The sequence below is a fragment of the Vipera berus genome (assembly GCF_964194415.1).
Source record: "Vipera berus genome assembly, chromosome: 9".
NCBI lineage: Eukaryota > Metazoa > Chordata > Lepidosauria > Squamata > Viperidae > Vipera > Vipera berus.
In genome coordinates, this window is record NC_138212.1 from 24,313,348 (window position 1) to 24,336,995 (window position 23,648).

The 23,648-nt window shown below is 48.9% G+C and overlaps 2 protein-coding genes across 5 annotated transcripts; one reads left to right on the top strand and one right to left on the bottom strand.

Annotated features, from left to right (window-relative positions):
• Positions 1 to 209: 209 nt before the first annotated feature.
• On the top strand, positions 210 to 9,043 carry TMEM54 (transmembrane protein 54). 4 transcript variants are annotated; one of them, XM_081334757.1, is made up of 6 exons: positions 210 to 347; positions 3,520 to 3,713; positions 4,330 to 4,389; positions 6,789 to 6,977; positions 7,369 to 7,503; positions 7,982 to 9,043. In XM_081334757.1, exons 2-6 carry the CDS (start codon positions 3,522 to 3,524, stop codon positions 8,072 to 8,074), a joined length of 669 nt encoding a protein of 222 aa, XP_081190883.1. In that variant the 5' UTR covers positions 210 to 347; positions 3,520 to 3,521; the 3' UTR covers positions 8,075 to 9,043. The 4 variants fall into 4 exon arrangements, with proteins under 4 accessions (XP_081190883.1, XP_081190881.1, XP_081190882.1 ...); XM_081334755.1 differs by having other exon boundaries at positions 219 to 752; XM_081334756.1 differs by having other exon boundaries at positions 219 to 504.
• A 2,381-nt stretch (positions 9,044 to 11,424) lies between these two features.
• HPCA (hippocalcin) lies at positions 11,425 to 23,415 on the bottom strand (the record flags this gene model as incomplete). Its single annotated transcript, XM_081334954.1, has 3 exons — positions 11,425 to 11,522; positions 16,676 to 16,781; positions 23,038 to 23,415. 3 exons carry the CDS (start codon positions 23,413 to 23,415, stop codon positions 11,425 to 11,427), a joined length of 582 nt encoding a protein of 193 aa, XP_081191080.1.
• Positions 23,416 to 23,648: the final 233 nt, after the last annotated feature.

Below are 23,648 nucleotides of genomic sequence, written 5' to 3' on the forward strand. Positions count from 1 at the left end.
TGACTGCTTTCACACAGCCCATTAAGCCAAAAAAAGGCCAAAACCCGCCAGAGGGCTGGTTTGAACCCAGCTGTCCCGGGTCCTACGCGCGAAGCTGCCTTCCCCGCCTGAACCCCAAAGCCGCTCCCAGGCCAACCGGCAGGGCCGCTCCGCTTCCCCCGGGGCCCGCCCAGCGCGGCGGCGGCGGCGGCGGCGGCAGGGAGCGGGTGGGGCCGGCAGGTGAGTCACGTCTCCCGCTGGCGGAGGCCGAAGGTGGAGCCGGGCCTTTTGTTCGGGGCCTTCGGCCACAGAGGAAGGGCCGACCTCCCGGCGTCGGGACGAAGGGCCGGAGCGGGGGAGCCGACCAGGTCCCGGAGCGCTGCGGGGCCGCAGCAGGTAGCCGGTAGAGGCGCGCCGCTCTCGGCGCTCCTGCAGCTGCGACGCCGCGGCCAGGCGGCACTTGAGTCGGCGACGGCCGGGCGGGGATGCGCTGAGCCCCGCACGGCGCCCTGTGCCGCCGCCTGGGTGAGCGGAGGCCCCGCGGCGCCCCGCCGTCCTTCCGCCAGCCGGCTCCCGGCCCCGCGGCGTGGTGGGCTGCCGGGACCGCGGCCGAGGAGGAAGGGGCCTGGGGCCTGGGCGGACCCCCCTTTCTCCTCCGTGCCCCCGTCCCCCGGCGGCAGAGCCTCGGAGGCTGCGAGTCGGGGCGTCGCGCCAAGCGTTCAACTGCAAGGGGATCGGAAGTCGGGTGTGCTGAGATTAGAAGTCAGATTTAGGTTTATTCACGCAACAACAAGGTACATCGACCTGCAGAGCGTGTCTGCCTTTTACCACATTAGGAATTTGAATGTTTCCGCTATACATTTAGCTGGTTTTAAATTTTTAATTGGGAGATCATGCAGAGCGTGGGGACAAATGTAAGCACTGCAATTAATATGAAAAATAGTTTTCTTATGCATTAAATCCCAGCAAAGTGTTGGGAGAAAGTGGCTAGCTAACATTAAATGGAAATTTTTGCTCTTTCAAAACAAAATTATCTTTATTTACTGTTATGACTATCACCAAAAAATTCAAACAATCTTTTCCAAATATGATTATTTTTGTTGTAGTTATTTTGTTTAACACTTCCTGGGGGCAATTCTGCTAGAAACAGCATCTCCCTTAAAGGAATTTGCAGGCAGCTCTATGCTTGATTTATTTAGCATAATTCTTTTCAATCCAATAATGAGAGTTCTGTGGCCAGACTGCAAAACCATAAATGTAAATGCATCTCTGAATAAATAGGAAGAACATTAATTGAACTAAAATATGGAAAAGTCATGTGCATTTTCTAAAAATGATCTAAAAATGATCTTTTCCTAATTAGAAAATTTTAAAGGCTGATGAAATTTAAAATCTTGTACAAAATGTTGTACAAAACATGCATTAATGAGGCTGTTATGCAAAAACTAAAACCAAGCTCTGCAAGGAGATTGTTCTGGTGGTCTGAAGTCCTGAATCTCTTTCCATTCTCTCTCTCTCTTTCTTCCTCTCTCTCCCTCTCCCCTCCCCCTGGCACACACAGTTATTTGCCCCCAAGGAATTTAAACTCAAGTGATCAAAACGGATGGGAATTCAGCTGCCCAACCAGATTTTAGAGAAGCCTCCAAGCAGCCCCACCCCCACTCCCCACCCCCCACTTCACACCTTGAAGGTTGTGTAGTTTTATGGGATGTTCTGGCCTGATTCACTCTGCTATTTAAGCAATGGTTAATCTTTAAAGGAAGCCCCTGGTTCTTCTCCAAAGGAAATACTATGTTATAGACTTCCTTATGGCCTCTGCCTCAACCTGCCAGAGATAAGTTGGCTGGGGAGCAACTGCCCATCCCTGCTGTGGCCCTGGCACCACTTCCCCAGTGTTGCCGTGGAAGAGATCCTGCATGGCAGTGGAATAAGCCTGTGGCACAGCCAGGGTGGCATTTCGAGGAGCTCCTGCTGCTTCTGCTACCTACGCCAAAGTCTCCAGTGACTGTTCCCAAGCCCTGCCCCACCCCCGCTTCTTGGGCCTTGCACCACAGGACCCCCCCCCCCCCCCCCAAGTTCTGTGTTCCTTCTGGAGAAGGAAGAAGATGGTGCTTCTTTCTTCTCCAGACAAGAGCAGCCAGGTGAAAACTCACAAAAATTAATTAAAAACTATAAACCAAGATAAAGAGATAGGGAAAGGACTCAACAGAAGGGTTGATCTGGTGTAGGAGTGGAGAACCTGTTGCCTTTAGATGTTCTGAACTTCATCTCCCTCCATTCCTACCTGTTTGCCAACAGACTGGGGTGATGGGAACTGCAGTTCAGCTGCCTTTATAGCGGTCAGACCTTACCTACCTGAGCAACAGTTTTCCTAAAGCCACCATCTTGAGGTGCTGGTCTTCGTTGGGCTTGCAGGTGTTTTTCCGTCAGGATGTTTGAAGCAGCTTAGAGGAAGATTCCAGCTTTCCAGTGTCAGACCCCTGGGGAGACCAGACCAGAAAGTCATCTCCACAGGAAAGCTAGATCAAGATAATATAAATCATAATAACAGAATTTTGCAAGTCTTCTTCTCCCCTCTAGTAAATCAGGAAGGCCTTTGCCTTTTGACTATTATCTTGCTTTCCAGGACTTCTTTAATTCTTTATTGTTTCTTTGCCTAGATGACGCTTCTTGCATATTTCTGTCAGGGAACAGCTCCTCTGCTCTGCACATCTAGCTGCATGAGAGCATTTGCAATAGCGTGCTTTTTAAAGCTTACCCTAAATTGCATTTGCAGACTTTTTTTTTGCTTTAATCAATCTAGACTTGGCCCTTTTATGACTTGTGGACTTCAACTCCCAGAACTCCTCAGCCAGCGTGCCAAGTTTGAAGACCTCTGGTCTAAAACATTTGATGTTCCCTGAAATTTGGCCAAATCATCTATAAATAAGCTGAGAAGAGCAGTCCTAGTATAAATTGTTAGGAAAAAAAACATCTGGAGAGACTCCATTATAAGAAGCGCCCGTTATTACTGTTCTCTGCACCTTTATTGACCTCTCGGAAGACCTCCTAGCTTAACCCAGACTGGCTTAATTTGTACAGGAGCCGTTGGGGAGGGTCCCGAAGCCCAAGTAAACTGTGTTGATCAGATGATCTCTGTTGGTAGATTTGCTCCCCAAGATCTGTAAAATGCCTGTGAGATGTGACTTGCCTCCAAAATATATTCATGTTTCTAACCCTTATGATGACCATCTCAAAGTGAAATCTGCCTTGTAGCTGAGGTTGCTTCAGAAAAGAGTTAAAGGAGGGGGGGAGAAAGGGGGGGTCAGCAAAGCTTTGAGACCTGCGTGCTGAAGGGCACCAGGGGGAGGTCATTCCCAGAGGGATAAGGCTGGCCCCTGCATTAGGATCAGAGGTGCCTGAGCAGGCCTTGCTCTTGCCCAAGAGGCAACGTTTGCTACATAAAACTTCATATTCTGTAGCATGTCTAGTTTTCTCCATTTTCTCCTCCTTTCCTCCGATGTAAAACTGTGTAGTGGAACAAATGCATTTCTTTCTCAGATATGCTTGACACCAGCAGCTCCCAGAAACTCTTGATGAAAACAGGACTCATCCTGATTGTCATTGGTCACCTGAACTTCATTGCGGGAGCCTTGGTCAACGGGACGGTCTTGCGCCACATTGCCAACCCTCAAGATAGTATTTCGCTGCAGTATGCCATCTCCAACATCGTCTTGGCCATCTCGGCCATCTTGGTAGGCTGCCTGCTTTCTGGGATATGGAGGGGTTGGTGGAAGGACCGAGCAGGCCACGTCCCTGCTCGGCTGCCTTACAGAAGCAGACGTGGTGGCGGCAGAACACACCAAAGGCCAGCCCCTCTTTCTCCCAGATGGTGAGGGTCCCCTGGATAAGTTGCCCCCAATCAAAAAAGTCAAATGCAAACAATTCTCACTTTAACTGCCACACAGTATTTTAGAGTCAGAAACAGAGCAAAAATCAGTGGCTGGTTCTGATGGGCACCCACAAAATAAGTGCTGTTTGATCTGTTAATGATAGAGTTGGGAATGGTGCCAAATGTGGTATTAATGTGTTGTGACTGAAGTTGGAATGATTCTGTAGTAACAAAAGGCAAGCATAATTCTAAAGCCATTACCTTGCCAAAGATTTCAAATTCCTTCAAATAATAAAACAACCACTTTAGATCTTGGAATCATCAAAACTAATTCCTGCAAAGCCCCCAGCTGTTCTCTATTTGCTGGAATTTTATCTTGAAGACAACATCTGGAGGGGGGGATTGCATCACGGTACTGTAATCTGCTGGTGCTGCTGGTGCTGTTTGCATGGGGTAATTTCCTGGTTTTCCCTTTACAGACAATATCCTGTGGAATAGCAGCCATTGTGCTTTCCAGATACCTGTCCCAAAAATCACTGGTAAGCAGTCTTGTCCATGCGGCAGTTTGGAGCAGAAATACCTCCAGCCAGAAAATGAGTCAGGTTTCAGGACAAGAATTCCTTAATAGGCTACACCCAACTGTTTGCAGAAACTCTTGCTAAGTCCGTTAGGAAAGAGTGGATTGACCTTGAGCCTCCTCATTTTTTCTTTTCCCCACACCCTCACCACTCCCACCATCTGTTTATCTTCAGGGCCATCAGGATCTTCGCTCCCTGTCTCACCGGGAAGATAAGGTGGAGAGCATGCAATAACGCCATAAAATGATGCTTTAAGCCACACAGGGCAAACAGTAAACAGCTTCCCCAGCTACAGAGAGCATTTTTGCAGTTCCCTTATAAAGTTTTATTGGGAAGGAGCTATAAGTGGCCCTTTGCATGCAGCTCTGCTTGGTTTATTTACTATATTTTGAATTGCCCAGTAATGGGAGTGTTTTAGGCAGACTACAAAACTGTTAATATAAATGCATCTACAAATAGAATAAGAAAAACAATGAACTAAAATATGGAGAAGCCATATGGAAGATGTGCAATTATCTATGCAGATTATTTCCCTAACATGCAAATTCTAATGGCTGCTGTATTAGGAAATTTTGCACAAAATCTTGTCACATATAAAAATGCATTAATTAGACCAGGGCTTTTCAACCTTTTCACCCATTGTAACATCCGAGTACCACCAGTCGCCTAGCAAGGTGTCAAAAACTTGATGACCAAAAAAAAAGAGGAAAAAAGTGATGAAGTACAGGTAGTCCTCAACTTACAACAGTTCGCTTAGTGACTGTTCAAAGTTACAATGGCACTGAAAAAAGTGCCCCCCAAGCCACAGCCGAGCAAGACGCCTGCCTGCCCGCCCGGCGGCGCTCTTCCTCCTGTCCGAGGTTTTCATTGTTGTGAGCATTTCTGTTGTGGATTGGCAGCGGGGGTGGGTTTTTATTCCCCCCCTCTGCTGGGTGGTTGCAGCAGGTTTTGGTCACTTCACATGACCCTGGGACACTGTGACCGTCATAAATATGAATCTGTTGCCAAGCATCTGAATGTAAATCACAAGACCCTGGAGATGCTGCAACATTCCAGCTGATTGGCGCTTCTTCTGGGCTCAGCAGAAGCGCCAGGATCAGCACTGAGCTCCAGCTGAGCCCCGACAGCCCTGCAGCTCCAGCCGTCTCTCGCTTAAGCTTGTGTGGTGCTGCCATTCCCCTCCCCCCCTACCACTTTTCTAGGATGGTCGTGTACCACAGGTGGAATCCATACCACTGGTTGAAAAGCCCTGAATTAGACTATCCAAAATGCAGTTCAATATCCAGCAAACATAAAAATAATCCTGAATGGCTTCCTTCCATCCCTTAAGAATCATTCAGTTTGCCATCCTCCACACTGGAAGAACTTAAGTGCCATTTCTGGCAGGATGATTGCTTGATTAATTAATTACATTTATTATAGCTCCCTGCTCCAAAACTTTAGTTTGTTGGGGAAGAATTTCTCCATTCTGTGAACATGAAGTCCATTAGATGTTTCTCAGCCAACATGGGGGATCCTGGGAGTTGAAGTCCACATATCTCAAAGTGGCTAAGGTTGAAAAAAACCTTGCTTTAGGACGTGATTTGGATGTCAATTCCCAGATCTCCTTCCCTCCATTTGTGTTGGACTCCAGTTCCTACAGTTTACAGTCCTAGGATTGTTGGAATCTGAATCCAAGACATTTGGGTGGTATCACGTGTAACATCTTTTGAAATTTTCAAATGGCATTCATAATGTTGTTTGATTCTAGTCTGGTAATAGAAAGCCATTTTGCTGGGTTCACCTATTGCTCTATGTTTACCTCAAAACTGATACCCAAATAAATAAACCATATTTAACATGGTATATTGTGTGTGGTATGAATTTAGAAAGTTGCATTAATTTTGTGAAGTGGCTAAGCTAATTGGCACAAGGCTTGTAACACTGAACCAGAGACACTCAGTTTTTTGTATGATGAGTGAACCCATCCATTGTCCTTTGTAAACTATGGTCTGTGGTTTATCTTCTTCTCTGAATCCTCCTGCTCCCTATATCTTTTGTGACAGCCCCCGCCCTCTGGAATGCCGTCCCCCCCTCTTGTTCTCCAGAGTATGAAGGTTGGTAGGTTAGATGCTGTGGAGGTTACTGTGGAGTGTCTATGGGTTTGTCCTTGGCAACTGTTGATTATTCTGTTGATAAATTTTCCTATTGTTTTAATGTGCTGATGACTTCCCAGAGTTCCATCTGGGAGATGGGGAAACATATAAAATCAATGTAAAGAATAACATAAATAATAGATCAATGTGACGCTTAGTGTGTGGAATGGCCTTGCTGGCCCAATGGGGATTGGCTAAGAGCTTCCTGCTTCTCTGTCTTTTCAGGGATGGGCTGTTTTCTCCCTCAGCATCAGCAGCACCCTCCTCTCACTCTTCTGCCTGGTGGGGCTGGCGGTGGCCATCGGCCTGACCTTCGCCAACAAGGGCCAGGCCCTTCTCTCCCTGTGCACCTTTGCTGACATGGAGGTCATTCAGATTGCCCACGAGTGCCCCTTCGACCCCACTCGGATCTACGTAAGTCTGCCCAAAGTACCGGGAGCTGCTGCTGTCAGAAGGGGGCTGTGATGGGGAAGGGGTTCCTCTAGGACAGGGGTAGGCAACCTCGGCTCTTTTATGACTCATGGACTTCAACTCCCAGAATTCCTGAAAAGAGCCGAGGTTGCCTACCCCTGCTCTAGAACCTGGGGTTCCATCTTCCTGAAGTGGCTTCCAGGTTTTGAGGGTACAGAATATTGGGCTCAGATATCTCCAGCAAATCGACTCATCCTGAAGTATTGGGTTGTTCAGCAGCCTGGATAGGACGGCTCATCCTTGGTGGCTGGAAGATAGTATGGGCGGGTGGCTTCCTCAGTTGAGGAGCTGCGGTTGGTGAACCTATTTTTGACCTTCCCTTTCCTCTCCTCAGAGTTCTGCCCTGGTCCTCTGGGGGCTCTCCTTTCTCTTGGACTCTGTGGAGATCATCTTCAGCATCCGCTGCTTTCTGATCACTCTCACGGTCCTGAACTTGACGCTTTGTCGCTGGGGGAAGCGCAAGAAAAAGGTAAGTTTTCCTCTTCCCCTGTTCCCCGCAGATCTGGAGGAGGACATTGGGGAAATAGAAGGGAGGTCTACCTAGGGCGCTGGATCTACCCCAGGTCCTTCTCTGTGCTTTGGAGAAAGGCCTACTATACGCCTCCACCCCCTCGTTCCCCTCCACAATACACCGTTGTTCTGCTTCCAAATTACCACATTCTCTTTATGGCTCCTTCATGTTGTGACCCAGAGCAGTTCCTCAGAAGAAAGGAAGGTCTAATGCTGGATTTCTCTGTGGCACATCCTAGACTGTGAATCTGCAGGATCTGATTATGCATTTATCAAACATTCTGGTTTAGATTTGAGCCTTTGAGGCTTTTGAATGATGTCTTAGTAATCAGCCCAGATTTAAATAATTAGTCGTTTGCAGCTCACTCATCCATTTGCATCTCATTAAATCTGGTCTTACCAAAAATACCTGGTATCCCTTTTGGTTTGCTTTAAAGGTCTCGCTGAAGTTCATCTCCGCGGAGAGCAGAGACTCCTGCGAGGGACGGGATCTGCTGAGGATGGAGCGCTTGGGCGCTGTGCAGCTGTAGAGGCCAAACTTCTCGCTCAGGCGAGCTGGCAGGCCAAACCCTCACAGGCTCTTCTGTCCCTGGTCAGTTTCACCATCTGACTTCACTGACTGCTGGGAGGGCTGGAGCCTGCCAGGAGAAATGGCTGAGCTCTGCTGCTTCTTCTTCCAAGCAATGAACAGCCATTGTGTTTGTGCATTTCTTCTGCTCCTCTGGACGATCTTTCTAGCTTTGACGTCTCAAAAGAGGCTGTGAGCTAACTCTAACCCTCAGAGACAAGCCTTTTTTATTCTGATACACACATGCACGTGTCCCCCCTCCCCCTCGGCGTGTGATGCTCCTAGGATGGGCAGGCCGGAGGTGGCAGCGGGAACATCTAGGCAGAGCCCGGGTGTGCTCTTCGGGGCAGTAAAGCTCTGGGTCATTCTCAGGAGCAAAGCCACCTAGAGTGATGGGAGCCTGATGGCCGGGGAGGCGGGGGTGGGGGGAGGCTCTAGCTGGACTACTCAGAGGAGAGAAAGGACCACCAGGGGTCAACTGGGGCTTTCTCTGACAAGTTGCTTTCAGGAAGTTTGTATTCTGTTATCACAGCTTAAGCAGGGACTGAAATAAAACTATGGAAAATGAGCTTTAGACAATTGGTTTGTTGACACAACTGCAAACTTACCCTTACTTTGGTTATATCTGTAAATATGCAAATCTAGGGAAATAATGGATTGGGAGGCAAGGGATCAATCAGCTGCAAAAGAGGCAGATTGGGGAGACCTTGTGTGGCATCCTGGTGAAGGTGGGGGACGTGAGCAGGGAGATGCCACCCCATTTCAGCCCCAGAAGCTCCTGGGAGGGGGCAGGGGGGATGTTGGTCCAGTTCTATACACTCAGCCAACCTACCTCACAGGGTTGTTGTGGGGAGAGCCAGGAGGATGGAGTACTGTTTTCTGCCTTAAACTCCTGGACCAAAGATGGAATAAAAATCTAACAAATTAATTAAAACAATTGGCTGAGATATGGCCCTTCCTTCTCTGCTGGCTTACGAGTTCCTTCTCAGCTTCCCACTTTTGCAGCTTGCAGACATCCCCTCGTTTTAGCCCAGATTCAAAGCTGCCTCTGGCATTGCAGCTCCTAGAATTCTAGTATCCTGGAGAAGCTGCTTTATTCTTCTGCAGGCGCCTTTTCTCGCTTTTCTCATCAACGGCTACATCGCCTCTAGACTGCTCCATAAATGCTGCAATCTGCTTCTCTCCAAACCGTGGCCCTCCGTGTTACAAATCCCATCATCACAGCTGTAGCATGACACTGGTGGTCCAGAGCTCGGGCTGGGTGGGTAATGCGTGGCTGCGGAGGGCCTTTCTGAGCAAGAGAGCTGGCCAGCCTCCCCCTCCCTTCTGCCTGATGGGAGGCCTGAACTTTGGTCCTGGGTCCCCTGTCTGCCCAGCCTTGGCTTCAGGGGCCCAAAGCGGAGGGCAGGGCGGTGCTGCTGGGGGGAAACTGAACAGGGCCACTGGCACGCTGCCATCTTTGCACCATCCCCACCCCCAGCCAGAAAAGTCCGCCTGGTTCTTGGGCTTCCTGCGACTAGAAAGTGCTATGGGAAGACTGTGGCCCTTTTTTCATCAGGAGCAAGATTTTCTCACCTGTCCCTGGGCCTGCCTGGACACACAAGCAGGTTTTTATTCTTGTGGGTGGGGCATGTGAAAAGAGGTGAGGCTTTGACTGCATGGCTGCAGCCGCCATCTTAGCTTTTTGACCTCCCTGCCTCACGGGCAGCCTCAGCAGGAAGGCTGTCCGTATGGCTGGAGCATGAATGAGGCCCCTTGCTCCCAAGCCCCGGTCACGGATGTACCTCTTGGAACTGTTAGCCCTCAGCCTTGATTCAAATCTTGGCCCACCCTGCAGGGAGGTTGCAAGCAAGAACCAAGAGACGATGCAGATTGAGAGCTCTGGCTGGCTGTGTGAATGTTTACATCCAGCCCAGGAAGCTCACCTTTGCACAACCAGCCGTAAGTAGGTGAGAGGAGGGCAAAACCATTTAACCATGGGGGGGGAGCAGGAGTTACCACTCAGCGACATCCTGGCTTCTTTGGTCACTCCCAAAATGAGCTGCAATAAATGAGAATTTGGCTCTAATTTGGGAAAGGGGAACACTGGTCAAGGAAGTAGCTTTGAGTGGACATCTGAGCACAAAAGAAATCTGCAGGCTTTTACTCTTTCACGGCTGCATTGGGATTGTTTTATAATGAAAAGCAGGTAAAACGATCAACAAATAATTCTACACATACATTTTTCACACGAAGCTCCGGTTGGCAGCTTCTGCAGGCTGCTCTCCTCTGTGCTCAGGCACCGCCCCTTGGCTCCCAAAGCTCTCGGTTTTGGGGTGCCGTGTTGCCTGGAGGTGGGGGGGGCTGGACTATCAACTGCACCCTCCCCTTGTGCTGCAAACCAGAATCAAAAGGCCTAGCAAGGGGGTCCGATGAGGGCAGGGCAGGAGGTCTGGAGCTATGACTCCTCTCAAGGGGGTCTGCTTTGGGCTGCTGCATATCAGCTCAGATAGTTTGCATTCAATGGCACTGAATGTAGATCAAAGCTGGGCAGGAACGAAGTGCTTTGGACCCCCGGTGCTTCTCTGCTCCTCGGAAGAAAGGAAGGAGGGCTGCTTTAGCGGAGAGCAGAGAAGAGCAGAAGCAGCACAGGGCCCCCAAAGCACTTCTGACAGGTGCACAGCCCTGAGGGCGCTTATCCAAATGATCCTCGGGATTACAGAGATCCTGGTTGGAAACACCAGGGCTATTCCATGGAGAGCATCCTAAACAACGCAAAGCAGGGACTTGTACTTGGCTTATATAACTGATCTACCAGCCGCTAAGGATGGCCTAATGTCATTTTAATAATTTATTATGCTAATCTATTAAATTTATATGCTGCCTAACTGGGAGCTATCCAGGTGTAAAGCAGGGTCCATCTCAATGACCTTTTGGCTTTGTTGGCATTTGGAGCTGGAGCCTCGGGCTACAGACCTCACTTTCGCTCGGAGCCCTGCAGTGGGCGAGGAGCCCCTTTGGCCAACCCCAACGTGGAGGGCTGACAGAAGGCCGGCTGGTCCTCAGAATCAGGCTTTGCTGCTGCCGCCACCACCACCCTCAGCTGCACCCCACATTGTGTCACATTCACACCAAACTACAGTGTTCAGGGAGGGGGTAAAGGAAAAATATCTGTGAGTCAGAAAAAATTCAGTAGACTGGCAGGTGCTCCTTGCTTCAAGGTCCAAGCCGGAACGGGAGGAGGCTAGTGACTTCCTCGGAGGTGCCTGGTGAAGTTGGGTGCTGTTTGGGAAGGTGGACTCATCCAGAGCCTCCTGGGCAGCGGGCAGGTGCTCAGAACTGGGAGGCACTGCTGGGATCGCACTGCAGCAGCCTCACGATGGAGGGGTCGCTCTTGGCGCCTTTGATGAACTCCTCCAGGGACAGTTTGCCTAGAAAGGAAAAGGGGGGGGGGTGTCAAGCACAGCAGAGGAAGAGGGGAGGCCCAGCCCCAGATGGGGCAGAGTGGCAAAACTCCCCAAAGGGACCCCTGAGAAGCCCCGGTTGCCTCCTGCTTCCCTGAGAGCTTTCGACTGCCCCGTCCTGGATCAGGCAGCTCGTGTGTCTGCAGGCCCTCCATGCTCATCTGAGGTTCCCAGGCTGGACCGGCACCTTCGTGCCAAGTTCAGCTACCTGTGCCCCACCTTGTTATTTGATAAAGGATTCCTGCAAAGCAAAGGTGTGTCACGATTTTAGAAAAAGTTGAGCAGATCTGACATGGATACCCAAAGGATTTCATTTTTCCCCTTCAAGTTAGGTTTTCATGTCAAACTAACTATACTGATGTCTTGGTTTTCAGAGTTACCCATCTAATGCTTTAAGCCTGGCCTTGGCTCTTCTTGACATAAACCAAGATTCTGTGTCTGAGATCAGCTTAAGCTTCTAGCGAACAGGGATACTTAGGGAGCATCCAGACGCAGAGGGTTGTCCCAGGGGAAGCCGAGATAGGACTGCAGTTCCACAATCAAACTGTCAAGTGACCTTGGGGGGGGGGGCTGACCGTCAGAACTTGGAACCAGGTCATAAGTACCGTCTGATGCAACTTTGAAAGGTTGTTAAGTAATTGGCCATTAGTGTTTCTCAACCAAGGCAGCTTGAAAATGAGTGACTTCAATGACTCAGTTCCACAATTCCACCACTGTGACTCTTGCCATACGTGTGGCCCATAACTGCGTGACTTTCTGAAATGAGGTGGCCAAGGGTGGGTGGGCATCCTGGGCTGGTGGCAGCTGGTGTGGCCTTGGGAAGCTGCCAACATTTCATCTGGGGTGACCTATTTGGGAAAAGGAATGAGTTTCATTGGATGAAATCTGCTCTTAGCTAAGCCCAGAAGTGAAGATGAATCACTTTGAAGGAGGATCAACGCTTTGAATAAATATGCAAAAGTGGGAAAGTGTTGATTAAGTTGCACAAACTTCAGTGGCAGAGAGTGAAGCAGATTTGCCCAGCCTGGAGCACCCCAGAAAAGTTGTCCCTTAATTTCAACCAATGGGGTGTTTGGGGGGAATGACTCCAACACAGGGGTCACCAACTCCCGGGCTGCGGCCTGTTCGAAACCGGGCTGCAGGAGAGACGGGCAAGTGTGTGCATGTGAAGCTCCATTTGTGCAAGTGGAGGGCATGCACACCCGCTGCTCACCCAGAGGGAACAGTGTGCGCGTGTGTGCACCTGCCACTCACACGCCCCCCCCCTCCCCCAGCCCATGGGCCAGGCGGCCAAGCTGGGAAGGTTGGGGGCTGCTGCAATATATGTAGCAGCCATCAGTGGAATTCAGAGATGTTGTGTTGCTGGCTGGGGAATTCTGGGAGCTGAAGTCCACACATCTGCAAGCTGCCAAGGTTGAGAAGCACTGCTGGTCCTTGCCTTACGATCACAACTGGGATCAGAATTTCCACTGCTAAGCAACGCAGCTATCAAGTGTGTTGTGCCTGGGTTTACAACCTTTCTTCGCTGTTAAGTGAATCAAGTGGTCGTTAAGTGAAGCTGGCTTCTCCCACTGACCTTGCTTGTCGGAAGCTGCTGGGAAGGCTGTGAATGGCATTCACATGACCCTGGGACACGGCAGCTCTCACAAATCCATGCCAGTTGCCATGCGTCAGAATTATAATCATAGGGCCATGGGGATGCGGAGACAGTCATAAGTGGGAGGACCAGTTGTAAGTCACTTTTTTCCAGTGCCACTGTAACTTTGAATGGCCACTACCTGTGGTATCAAATGCTTTCTTAAAAGGCAGAAAAACTGGAAATGCAGGCTAAAATAGAATGAATTTCCACATGCAGTAGAAATCTATTGTGAATACTAGCTACCAAAGTACAAATAATAGATTTTAGTTACAGCTATCATTAACTGTAATATTCTGGTTACTTTTAAGAAAACAAAGGCTTCTGAGTCCAGCCATGGCAATCTTGGTTTATTTAAAACTTATACAGCCTCCCCTCTTGAACCAAACTGTGGGAAGCTCTCACAATAGGAAGCTTATGGCATCCCTGCATAACCAGTGAAGGCGTATGGCAAACATTACACAGGAATAAATAAGGATTCTGACTGCATATCACTCCTTTGACTTGGGGCAGCCCTCGTTTTTGAATTAGGGTAAGAAGCAGCCCCCTGCTTTTCGTCTCTGCTGCAAAAATCCCCTTCCCCCTTCCCTTCTCTCCATTCTAGTGGCCTGAGCTGGCCAGTTCAGGAGAGCAGCCTCTTAGCACAACATTGCTGGAGGCAAGTTTCTTTCTGGACCAATAGCAGCCAGGCCACGATCCAAGGCATGTAAAAAGAGAAGTCAGTTTCCGGGTTTGGTACCCTAAGTTCAGGGACACACATCAGACCAGTTGTGCCCAAAGAGGTGGCAAGAATGTGGCGTAGCGGCTGCTCTTAACAAGGGTCTTGAAAGAGGTTGCTTTCAAGGTTGCCACTCACAGCTTTGGGAAAGCTTCTTGCAGAAAAAAAGATGGGAACATGCACAAAACTGCTGGGCTTTCCGACATTTAATAGCAGACAATTCTAGTTTTCTTTGGGTAAAGTGCTACTATATAAAGAAATTGGCTGCAAGGAATATGCAATATGTTGTGGATTAAAATACCAGAAGCTACAATACAAACAGGGCATCCCTTTTTTTACCACTGTAACTACCCTACCCAGTTATTTTAGGCCTGTTTCTGCTTGGAGGCCATTCTTTGGACATATGGAAGATGTCAGACACATCATTTAGGTCTCTCTTTAATGTGGGGGGGGAATAGTCTTCTCCCCACAAAAAAGATTCAGCTGGCTGAAATGTTCATCTATTTTTCTTGAGTAGCTGTAGAGGCAAAATGGAGTCCTGGAGGCCTGCTAGTCCTAGTCGAGGAAGGCCGTCCACAGTGAGGGAGGGGGATGTGTCAAAAAAGTCGAGATGGCTAACAATGGCAGCCCAGTCCCCTTTGCAGCAGCAGATTGAGTTTTTTGACCCTTCTCCCCCATGAATTTCCTTGCAGGGCCAGGGGGTTCAGGAGGGGTGGGGCAGCTTTGTATCTGGGGAAGGCTACCAAGAACCTCACCCTGCCCCATCTATAGGCTGAAAAACAGATGGAGAAAATCCACTTGCATATTACTTGCCAAGAAAGAGACGGGCTTACTTGTCAATGAAACAAGTAAAACAGCCTTTCTCAAGCTTGGCAACTGTACGAGGTGTGACTTCCAACAAGCTATGGAATCCCAGGAGTTGAAATCCAGACCTCTTGAAGTCTCCAAGGCTGAGAAATGCTGGTCAAGAGCTTAAACTTAGCTGGAGGATTTGCCGTGCCCTAAAGCAGTGGCCCCAGTGTTTCCAGCTTGGCGGCTTGGCCTGGCACGGGGGTGGGGGATGTGTGTAAGTGGCAGAAGCGCACAGCTCCATTTGTGCGAGCAGCAGGTGTGCGTGCCCTCCATTCATGTGATTGGAGCTTCGTGCGCAAGCGGTGCTCGCGCACAAAGCCCCACTTACCCCAGCAGGAGGGAGGCACTTGCGCGAGCAGAGGGCGCTTCAGTGGAAATAGCTCCTGCGAGTGGAGCATCAAGAGCAAGCACAAGCGCCCTCCACTCCAGTGCCACCACTCGCGCAAGTACAGCTTCACTTGTGTGCGCCTGCCTTCCTCTCCTGCGGCCCAGTTTCGAACAGGTTGGGGACCCCTGCCCTAAAGCATCTTTGGCACTCCTTAAAAACCCCCAACCTCTGATATTCCCCCCTCTTGCTATGCACACAAAAATGGGCGGGGCTTGGATCGCATGGTTTGGGCCACCATCTTGACTTTTGTGACACTACGCTTGTAGGTTCTCCTGTCTCCTAGACAAAACGAGTGCTTTGTCAGTGCAAACCTCAGGTCCCAACTGCAACCCTTAGCCCCTTCCAACATTCGGAAATCTGAGGGAAAAACCTTTCAGCCCAGCCCCACAGCTGCCAGGGAGGTGCGAAGGACAACTGCAGCCCCCAGGCTGGAGAAGCCCCATTACTGGAATGGGTGCTGAGTTCCTAATCCTGGAATGCCACTGCTGCTTTTAAGCGGGCACAACTTGTTGCCCATGGTTGCCTTTTGATTGCTATACAGAATGAGAGAGGTATCCTTGACTTACAACCACAAAAAAGGACATAAAATTTATCACTAAGTGTTGCAGTTGTTAAGCAAGGCATCACGTGACCACATCATCTTATTTTATGACCATTTTTGCAGGGATATTTAAGTGAAGCATGACGGGACAGCAACTTGTAACCCTCCCCGTAGCTTTCCCACTGGCTCGTCTGTTGAAAGCTTGCAAATGGCAATAATATATGCTGGTTGTCAAGCTCCCGGTGATCATGAGACCATGGACATACTGTGGCAGTCGTGTGAGGATTGATTTTATATGTCATTTTTTCCAGCACCATTGTAACCCTGAATTGTCACTAAATGAATGGATGTAAGTCGAGGACTACCTATAATAGGTGCAGACATGTTGACTTCCGAAGCGTGATGGCAGAGCCTGTCCCTGAGCCTGGAAGATAGGATGGAAAAATAGGCTCCGAGGCCCTGCTAGCTTTTCCTGTTTCTGCAGAAGGTGAAAATTTACACTTTTAGTGCACGCTCAGCAGCACAGGCCCGGATCCCTGACTGGGTTTGTGCTGTCTCTAATGGGCAGCGCGGTTCATTGCTCTGAGCACAGGGGGGTTTTCCTGAAAGAAGCTGAACATATGCTGTGCAGTGATGCAAAAATGACCTTCAAGATCTTTTTTTTAAGGACAGCATCTGGCCACCTCATTTTTGTTATTCTTTATCAAATGTAATATGCTTGTGTTTAATAGGGAGGGAGGGAGGGAGGGAGGGAGGGAGGGAAGGAAGGAAGGAAGGAAGGAAGGAAGGAAATATTAAGGCAAAAAGCTAGAAATTACTACCCAGCAGTGCCTCCCTCTTGTCCGGCCTGGCAGAGTGGTGGGGCATCCTCCCTCCCCCCCACAGTCCCTTGTCACTGTATTTAATCAGCTTTCCTGCCTTCTTGCTTAAAAGCTCTGGATTTACTGATGAGCTTCGGTCTTAATCTCTCTGACTCCTCATTTACCATCATTATTGGTATCCATCTGTCGGAAGATTTTTTCCGTCCGTTTCTCAGGGGTTGATTCATCATCTGGCATCTTCATCACTGATGAGACCATTTTGTAGATAGCCTGGAGAAAAGGAACAGGAGCAGAATCAGATGCTGTAGAGGTTCATTCTTAAATCTGGGCTTTGGATTCTGCCAAGGACCCCAAAACTCTTCTGGTGTGGAACAGAATTAGGCTGGCACAGATGGGCTGAAGGGGGCATCCCTGCCGCATGCCTGTGGGTCAACCTGGCCTACTAGGGTGATCTGCTCGGCAGCTGGCAGCCCCCCTTTGGCTCTACAACGTCTGCCTCTGCCCATCTCAACCTGGGCAATCGAGGCCTCTCTAATCGCACCAAGACAACTCAGCACGCTTCTCCTTTCCAACAAATTGCTTTGCAGCTATCCCACTGCTCTGCCCCGGTATGAAAACTGAAAACAAGAGAAAAGTTCAATGTTCTTCAGCACTGCAGGTGGTCCTCGACTTACAACCATAACTCAACCCAAAATTTATGTTACTAAGCGAGACAGTTGAGTTTTGCCCCATTTTATGACCTTTCTTGCCACAGTTGTTAAGTGAATCACTGCAGTTATTAAGTTAATAACACAGTTGTGGAACAAATCTGGCTTCCACATTGACTTTGCTTGTCAGGAGGTTGGAAAGGTGAAAGCATGAGCCCGGGACACAGCGACCGTCATAAATATGAACCAGTTGCCAAGTGGCCGAATTTTGATCATGTGACTGTGGAGATGCTGTGAAAAACAGTCGTAAGTCCCCTTTTTCAATGCTGTTGTAACTCTGAGCAGTCACAAAATGATAAATGGAAGACCACCTGTGTTAGAAATACATTTTTTTCTTGCAGTTGTTGCTGTTAAATTGCCTATGTGCAATTTGGAAAACAAAATGTTGAGCATGAATGTTACAGTCCTACGGTGTCTGGGTAATCCTTGAGTTATGACTTTAATGGGAGCCTGCCCACCACAATCATAACTCATGATGGTCCTAAAGCAGGTCAGTCACGTGACTGACCTGATTTTAGGACCATTTTTGCAGTAGTTGTTAAGCAAAGTGCCCGGCCGTTCTGAGCCAATGGTTTGCCATAGGTGGGATTTTGCCAAAACCTGGAAATAACTGCCAGTTTTCAGCAAAACCTTCTGAAAACAACGTCATGTGACTTTGAGATGCTGCAAATGTCTGTAAAAGCGATGCTGTTGCTGAGCACCCGATGTCCAGTCACGTGAGCACAGGCCGACCGTCCGAGCTTCGAATCCAGGTCGTAAGCACCCTTCAGGCCCACCAATACTTCAAACGGTTGCTAAGCTACTGGTCATAAGATGATAAGGCCTACTTGCAAAGTCTTTTCTAAACCAGCCTGCCCGGGACTGACTCCTTTGAAGACATGACAAGACTTCCCATCATCCCCAGCCAGCACGGTTGTTGTTAATTCTATGGGGAGAAGATGGGGCCATCCCAGCTCAGGAGACCAAATGAGGAAAGGAGCTCCCATCAGTATACCTGCCCTGAGAGGGCTTCCCCCTCTCCCTTCCCACTCCAGGGGCTGGGAAAGGTGCGTTTACCATAGTCCAGCCTGGCTCTCTGGGCCCCCAGGCAGCTCAGAACAAATCTGATGGAGCAGAATAATTTTTTCTGTAATATTCGGCCGGTCTGTTATGTCCCAGCAGACTGTGACTGAATATGTTGGCAGTTCACACACACAACTTCATAGCTGGACTTTTAACAATAGAAGGGGAGTCCGCCAGTATGGCAACACACAGCTCAAGCAGGCTGATCCTTTGGGAAAAGCAACAGTCTGCAGAGTAACCCGAGGACAAGACTGGGCAGCCAAAAATAAACCTTTTGTTCAAATGAACCCAAATGGAACACTTCAAAGACACAAGCAAGAAAGAAACAGGGTAATGGCCATATTAAGACAGTGACTGTGGTTGGAGCTGCACCTATTTTTATATGCAATGTATTTTATTTTTTGGACAGTTTCCTGCAATCGTCCCTGGTGAGAACCGAAACAGAGGATAGCCTGCACTATGGGCTTGCAGGCAGTGACAGATTTTATTTTCCTGGGCTCCAAGATCACTGCAGATGGGGACTGCAGCCAAGAAATTAAAAGACGTTTGCTTCTGGGGAGGAAAGCCATGGCAAATCTAGACAGCACACTAAAAAGCAGAGACATCACCCTGTCAACAAAAGTGCGTATAGTCAAGGCGATGGTCTTCCCAGTTGCAATGTATGGCTGTGAAAGTTGGACCATAAAAAAGGCTGAGCGCAAAAGAAGTGAGGCCTTTGAACTATGGTGCTGGAGAAGACTCCTGCGAGTTCCTTGGACTGCAAGGCGATCAAACCGGTCAGTCCTAGAGGAGATCAACCCTGACTGCTCTTTAGAAGGCCAGATCCTAAAGCTAAAACTCAAATACTTTGGCCACCTAATGAGAAGGAAGGACTCACTGGAGAAGAGCCTAATGCTGGGAAAGATGGAGGGCAATAGAAGAAGGGGACGACAGAGAATGAGGTGGCTGGATGGAGTCACTGAAGCAGTAGGTGTGAGCTTAAATGGACTCCAGAAGATGGTAGAGGACAGGAAGGCCTGGAGGAACATTGTCCATGGGGTCGCGATGGGTCGGACACAACTTTGTAACTAACAATGGGCTTGCAGTGTTGATCAACTGACAGCAGAGGGCACTACATATAAGGGCAGGAGTAAGAAGGTAAGGAGGAAATGGGGAGGAAGACCTTTTGGGCTGGTCTTCTGGAACTCAACCCAGAACTTCTTTGCTGGATGCTGAAAGGAAAGTGGCCAGTTTGTCTACCAGCTGCTTTTTAATGGCCAGGGGGCATCTGTGTTACTCCGTGGCAATACATTCAATGCCCTGATTATGAACTGAGCAAACTTATTAACCACACCCACAAATGTATTTAGTCAGGCAGAGATCCAGCAGATGCAGCCACACAACATGCTAGAGATACCTTCAGTGCGGTCTGAATCCAGCATGTTTGATTTGCTTATTGTTTGATGCATTCTGGAAATTCAGACCACTTCATTCAACTCCCAGGTTAACGCAGCCACTGAACAATTCTCTTGGTCATTCAGTGTTCGTCCTTGGCTGGCCCAAAATCATAATCCAGGCTTGGGACTTGTCCGAATTGGAAAGCCATCTGCAAAACAACAACACTCTTTTCCAGGAGGCCTCCATGTCCAGGAACGCCCAACTGAGACTCACCGGCTTTCTTAGAAAATGGAAAGGGTGGGCTAGCCTTGCCTCTACTTTTCTCTGGAGCTGTGCCCATGTGCCCAGATAAAGGGCAAAGGGAAGCAGGGAGGGTGGCAGTCAGGAAGACCTCTCAAAGCCATGCTTCACAAACAGTTTGGGCAGCCATTATGGGAAGGACACGGGACCTCCAACTACAGGCTTCCAAGTTTCCCACCAATGCATCAAACTTCTCCGCACAAAAAACCTCCCCCTTTTCAACTTCACATGGATGTAAAGAGGTGCCCCTCCCCAAAAATGGGAAGCCGCCAGCTGGGGGCACCTGTAAGGTATGGTGAAAAAAGTCAATACGGCAATGGCCGAGCTTTGTACGCACTGTTGTGGCTGCCACCTTGACTTTTCCAACATATTCTGCTGACACCCATCAGCCCTTTCTCCCCCCTCGCCTGCAGTTTTCCAGGTGCCTTGGAGCAGGTCCCGAGCTTCTCTGAGCCCTTCCTTTCCTGCAGATCGTCCAGAGCCCTGATCAGCCTTCTCCTTTGTGAACTGGTTTGCCACTTCACTTTTCAAGCACCTTAACTCCTTTCCCCCTGTTTCTGCTAGAAGACATGGAGAAATATCTTCCTTTCCTTGCTCCTGAGACCCCGCCTTTGTCCTCATTGGGATGAGGCTGAGATGCACTGTATGGGAAAGAGGCTGAATCCCTCTTCTCTACACTCTGCATAGTTGTTATTAGGACTGTGCAAGAGTGTGGATGTGGTCTTGGGAAAGAAGAAAGAGCAACAAACCATTTTGGAAGGAGAGATCCCTTCATCAGGCTTGATTAAGCACAAAGCACAAAAAGACACCCAAGCAACTCCATCTTGATTTTGTGTGCTATAAGATGGGGCAAAGAGAAATGCCAACAGGCTTTAAAGAATCTGTAAACACCACCACCAATATGGAGATTCATGGAATCCCTGCTGCTCCCGATTCCTGATCTGGCTTATTTCACAGGGCTGACATGATCTTGTGCAAAACACATGCTGGCATTTTATCAACTGGAAGCTGGTCCTAGGTTTCTGGAGGACCCAGAGGTCTCTGCACCTGTCTTGGCGTTCAAATGCTTTAGACCTCTAAAACAGGAATCTGATAGAGAAGGGTCCTCAGTTTCCATCTACCTGCATGAAGAAGGCATTCTCTCAGCAATGTTCTTTTTTTCTTCCTCAGAAACTTCATCCTTATTAAAATTCAGTTACAACCCACAGTCCAAAAGATTCACAGCCGTCTTGCAGAAATCTGGATTTTTTTCTGGCATTCCCCAGAAACCTACAAGTAGCTGCCTTAGCTTGGAGGTGATCAAAATCAACAAATTGTATCTCAGTGTGGAATAAAAAGGAATCCACAAATTGAATTTGACTTTTAAAGCATTCCTCCTCATCTTCTGGGCAGGTGGGGGAATATTCGCAGAAGGTGCTGTTTTTAGAAAACAATAAACATGTTTTTCTTCTGGAAAATATCACCAAGTGAAGGTTCATTCATGCAACATTGTTCACAGAACGTATTAAGCTGCGCTTTGGCACTGTGTACACTGTGAGCCTAACTGTGCTTTATTCAATAAACCACACCTAAAAAAAATATGGCTTAATGTGATTTGTCTATCATCCCTGTTCCTACCTGGGAATCAGTTCTGGAAGCTGCCAATGCCCAGAAATATAACCTTGGACCATTTTGCAGGTCTAATCCATTCTACATGTCCATAAAATGAATCTCTCAGGTTTACAAAAACACATTTAGAGGGAGCAGAAGAGAACTGTAGGAAAGCAAGAACACAAGCAACCTTTACCATCTCACAATTTCCTTACTCTAATCTGTCCTCTGCATGCAATTCTATCTCCACCCCCACCCAATGCAACCTGCATTTACAGCCAGCAGAGGCGAAGGGGTGGGGTGGGGGTTTTGTGCTGAGCCAATGAAGAAAGTATCAGGGGCATCCAAAGACATTTTTTTCCAGGGAATTTCTAGATGGCTCTGCTGCCTCCCACACTGAGCATCCTGTTCTCCCACGCAGCTTCTGCTTTTCCTTTCATTCTCCAGAAGTCATGAAGGAACGAAAGGCAGAAGAGGCACTTCTCCCCCAGCCGATGGTGCTAGGACCTCTGCAGTGAAAGCATCCAGATGCAAAACAGCTGACAGGGATAACAAAACGAGAGAAAAATTGGTGGAAAGCTCTGTTCTCCCTCTGCAGCCTTCAAGCCCTGTTCTGACCGGCTCTGGCTCAATCTGAAAGCTAAAAGCTTTAATCAGTTTAATTGCTAGATTAACAGCACACTTAAGATTAGTTACCCTTTGCAGACTGGATTTTCCCACTCAGTAATTAGGGTCCCCTGTTTTAATCACTTCACTCAGCATATTAACCCATGGCTTTAGTTGATTAATTGGGGAGGGGAAGATCTTTGGGGGTGGGAGGACAATTTTAGAGCCAGGAAAGGCAACTTCAGGGCCCATTCACTTATGATGTCTGTTTTAGCTGCTTTGGCTTCTTAGTTGGATTAAGGACATTTATATATTTAGAATATTGGAGTTCCCAGAAGTCAGGAAGATGCTGTTTTAAAAGGACAAGAGCTGGAAATTAGGCACAAAAGGGCTGTGAATTCCTCAGTTCTTCCCACCATTCATCCTTCCCCATTTCATCTGACCGCAGAAGAGCCTGTTGTTGGGGCAGCTGCCCAGAGCTTGGGGGAAGGAAGGGAGGGAGGGAGGGAGCTCTATGATGTAGTTTATGATTTCATGACCGCCAGTTCACCGAACCTTCATGCCCTGTGGTGAGTTCACCTAACGTGCCAATTTTTACTAAGCCTCTTTTAAAAACTAGCAAAACCCCCACACCACCGTATCTCAGGCTAGCAATCCCCTGGGGGCTGGCATGCTGCGGGTGCTTCCATCTCGCCGTGACCCTTAGGCTAAAGTGGGCAGGCTGTTGAAAGACACCTCCCTGGCTGGCTCACGGGGCTGGGCCTGAGTTCAGCTCTAGCCACCCATGAAGAGTCAGCTATTGTGGGTGGCACAAAGATCAACAAAGGTTTCTCTTGGGAGGTGTCAGGACTTTGCTGGGGGGGGGAAAATGGGGGGGGGCTCACCTGGACAATCTCCAGCATCTCTTCCCTGCTGATGTAGCCATTGCCATCCAGGTCGTACATGCTGAAGGCCCACATCAGCTTCTGCTCCAGCTTCCCCCGGGAGGTGACGCTCAGCGCAATGATGAACTCTCGGAAGTCGATGGTGCCGTCGCCATTGGTGTCGAAGGTGCGGAAGACGTGCTCGGCGAACTTGGAGGCGTCCCCATAAGGGAAGAAGTTGGCATAGATTTTCTTGAACTCCTCCACGTTGAGGATGCCAGTGGGGCAGTCCTTCAGGAAGCCCTTGTACCACTCCTGGAGCTCCAGATCGGAGAACTGGGTGTTCTCCCGCAGGTCTTGGAGCATCTCTGGACGCAGTTTGCTGTTCTGCTTTCCCATGGCTGAAGCGGGAGGCAAGCTGAAACACACGCACAAAGAGAAGCTTGGCATGGACTACGCCCCCAAGCCTGGCCCTTTCCCTGCCTGTCTCTCCATTGCACGCTTGCTTATATGGACTTCTGCATACAACCCTGAGTGCTAGAAACTTGCTTCTGGGTTTTAAAATGTAATTTGGATATTCAGCTCTGTGGGAAGTCAGCCCTCCCCACCCCCAAGAAGGAAATATTAAAAGG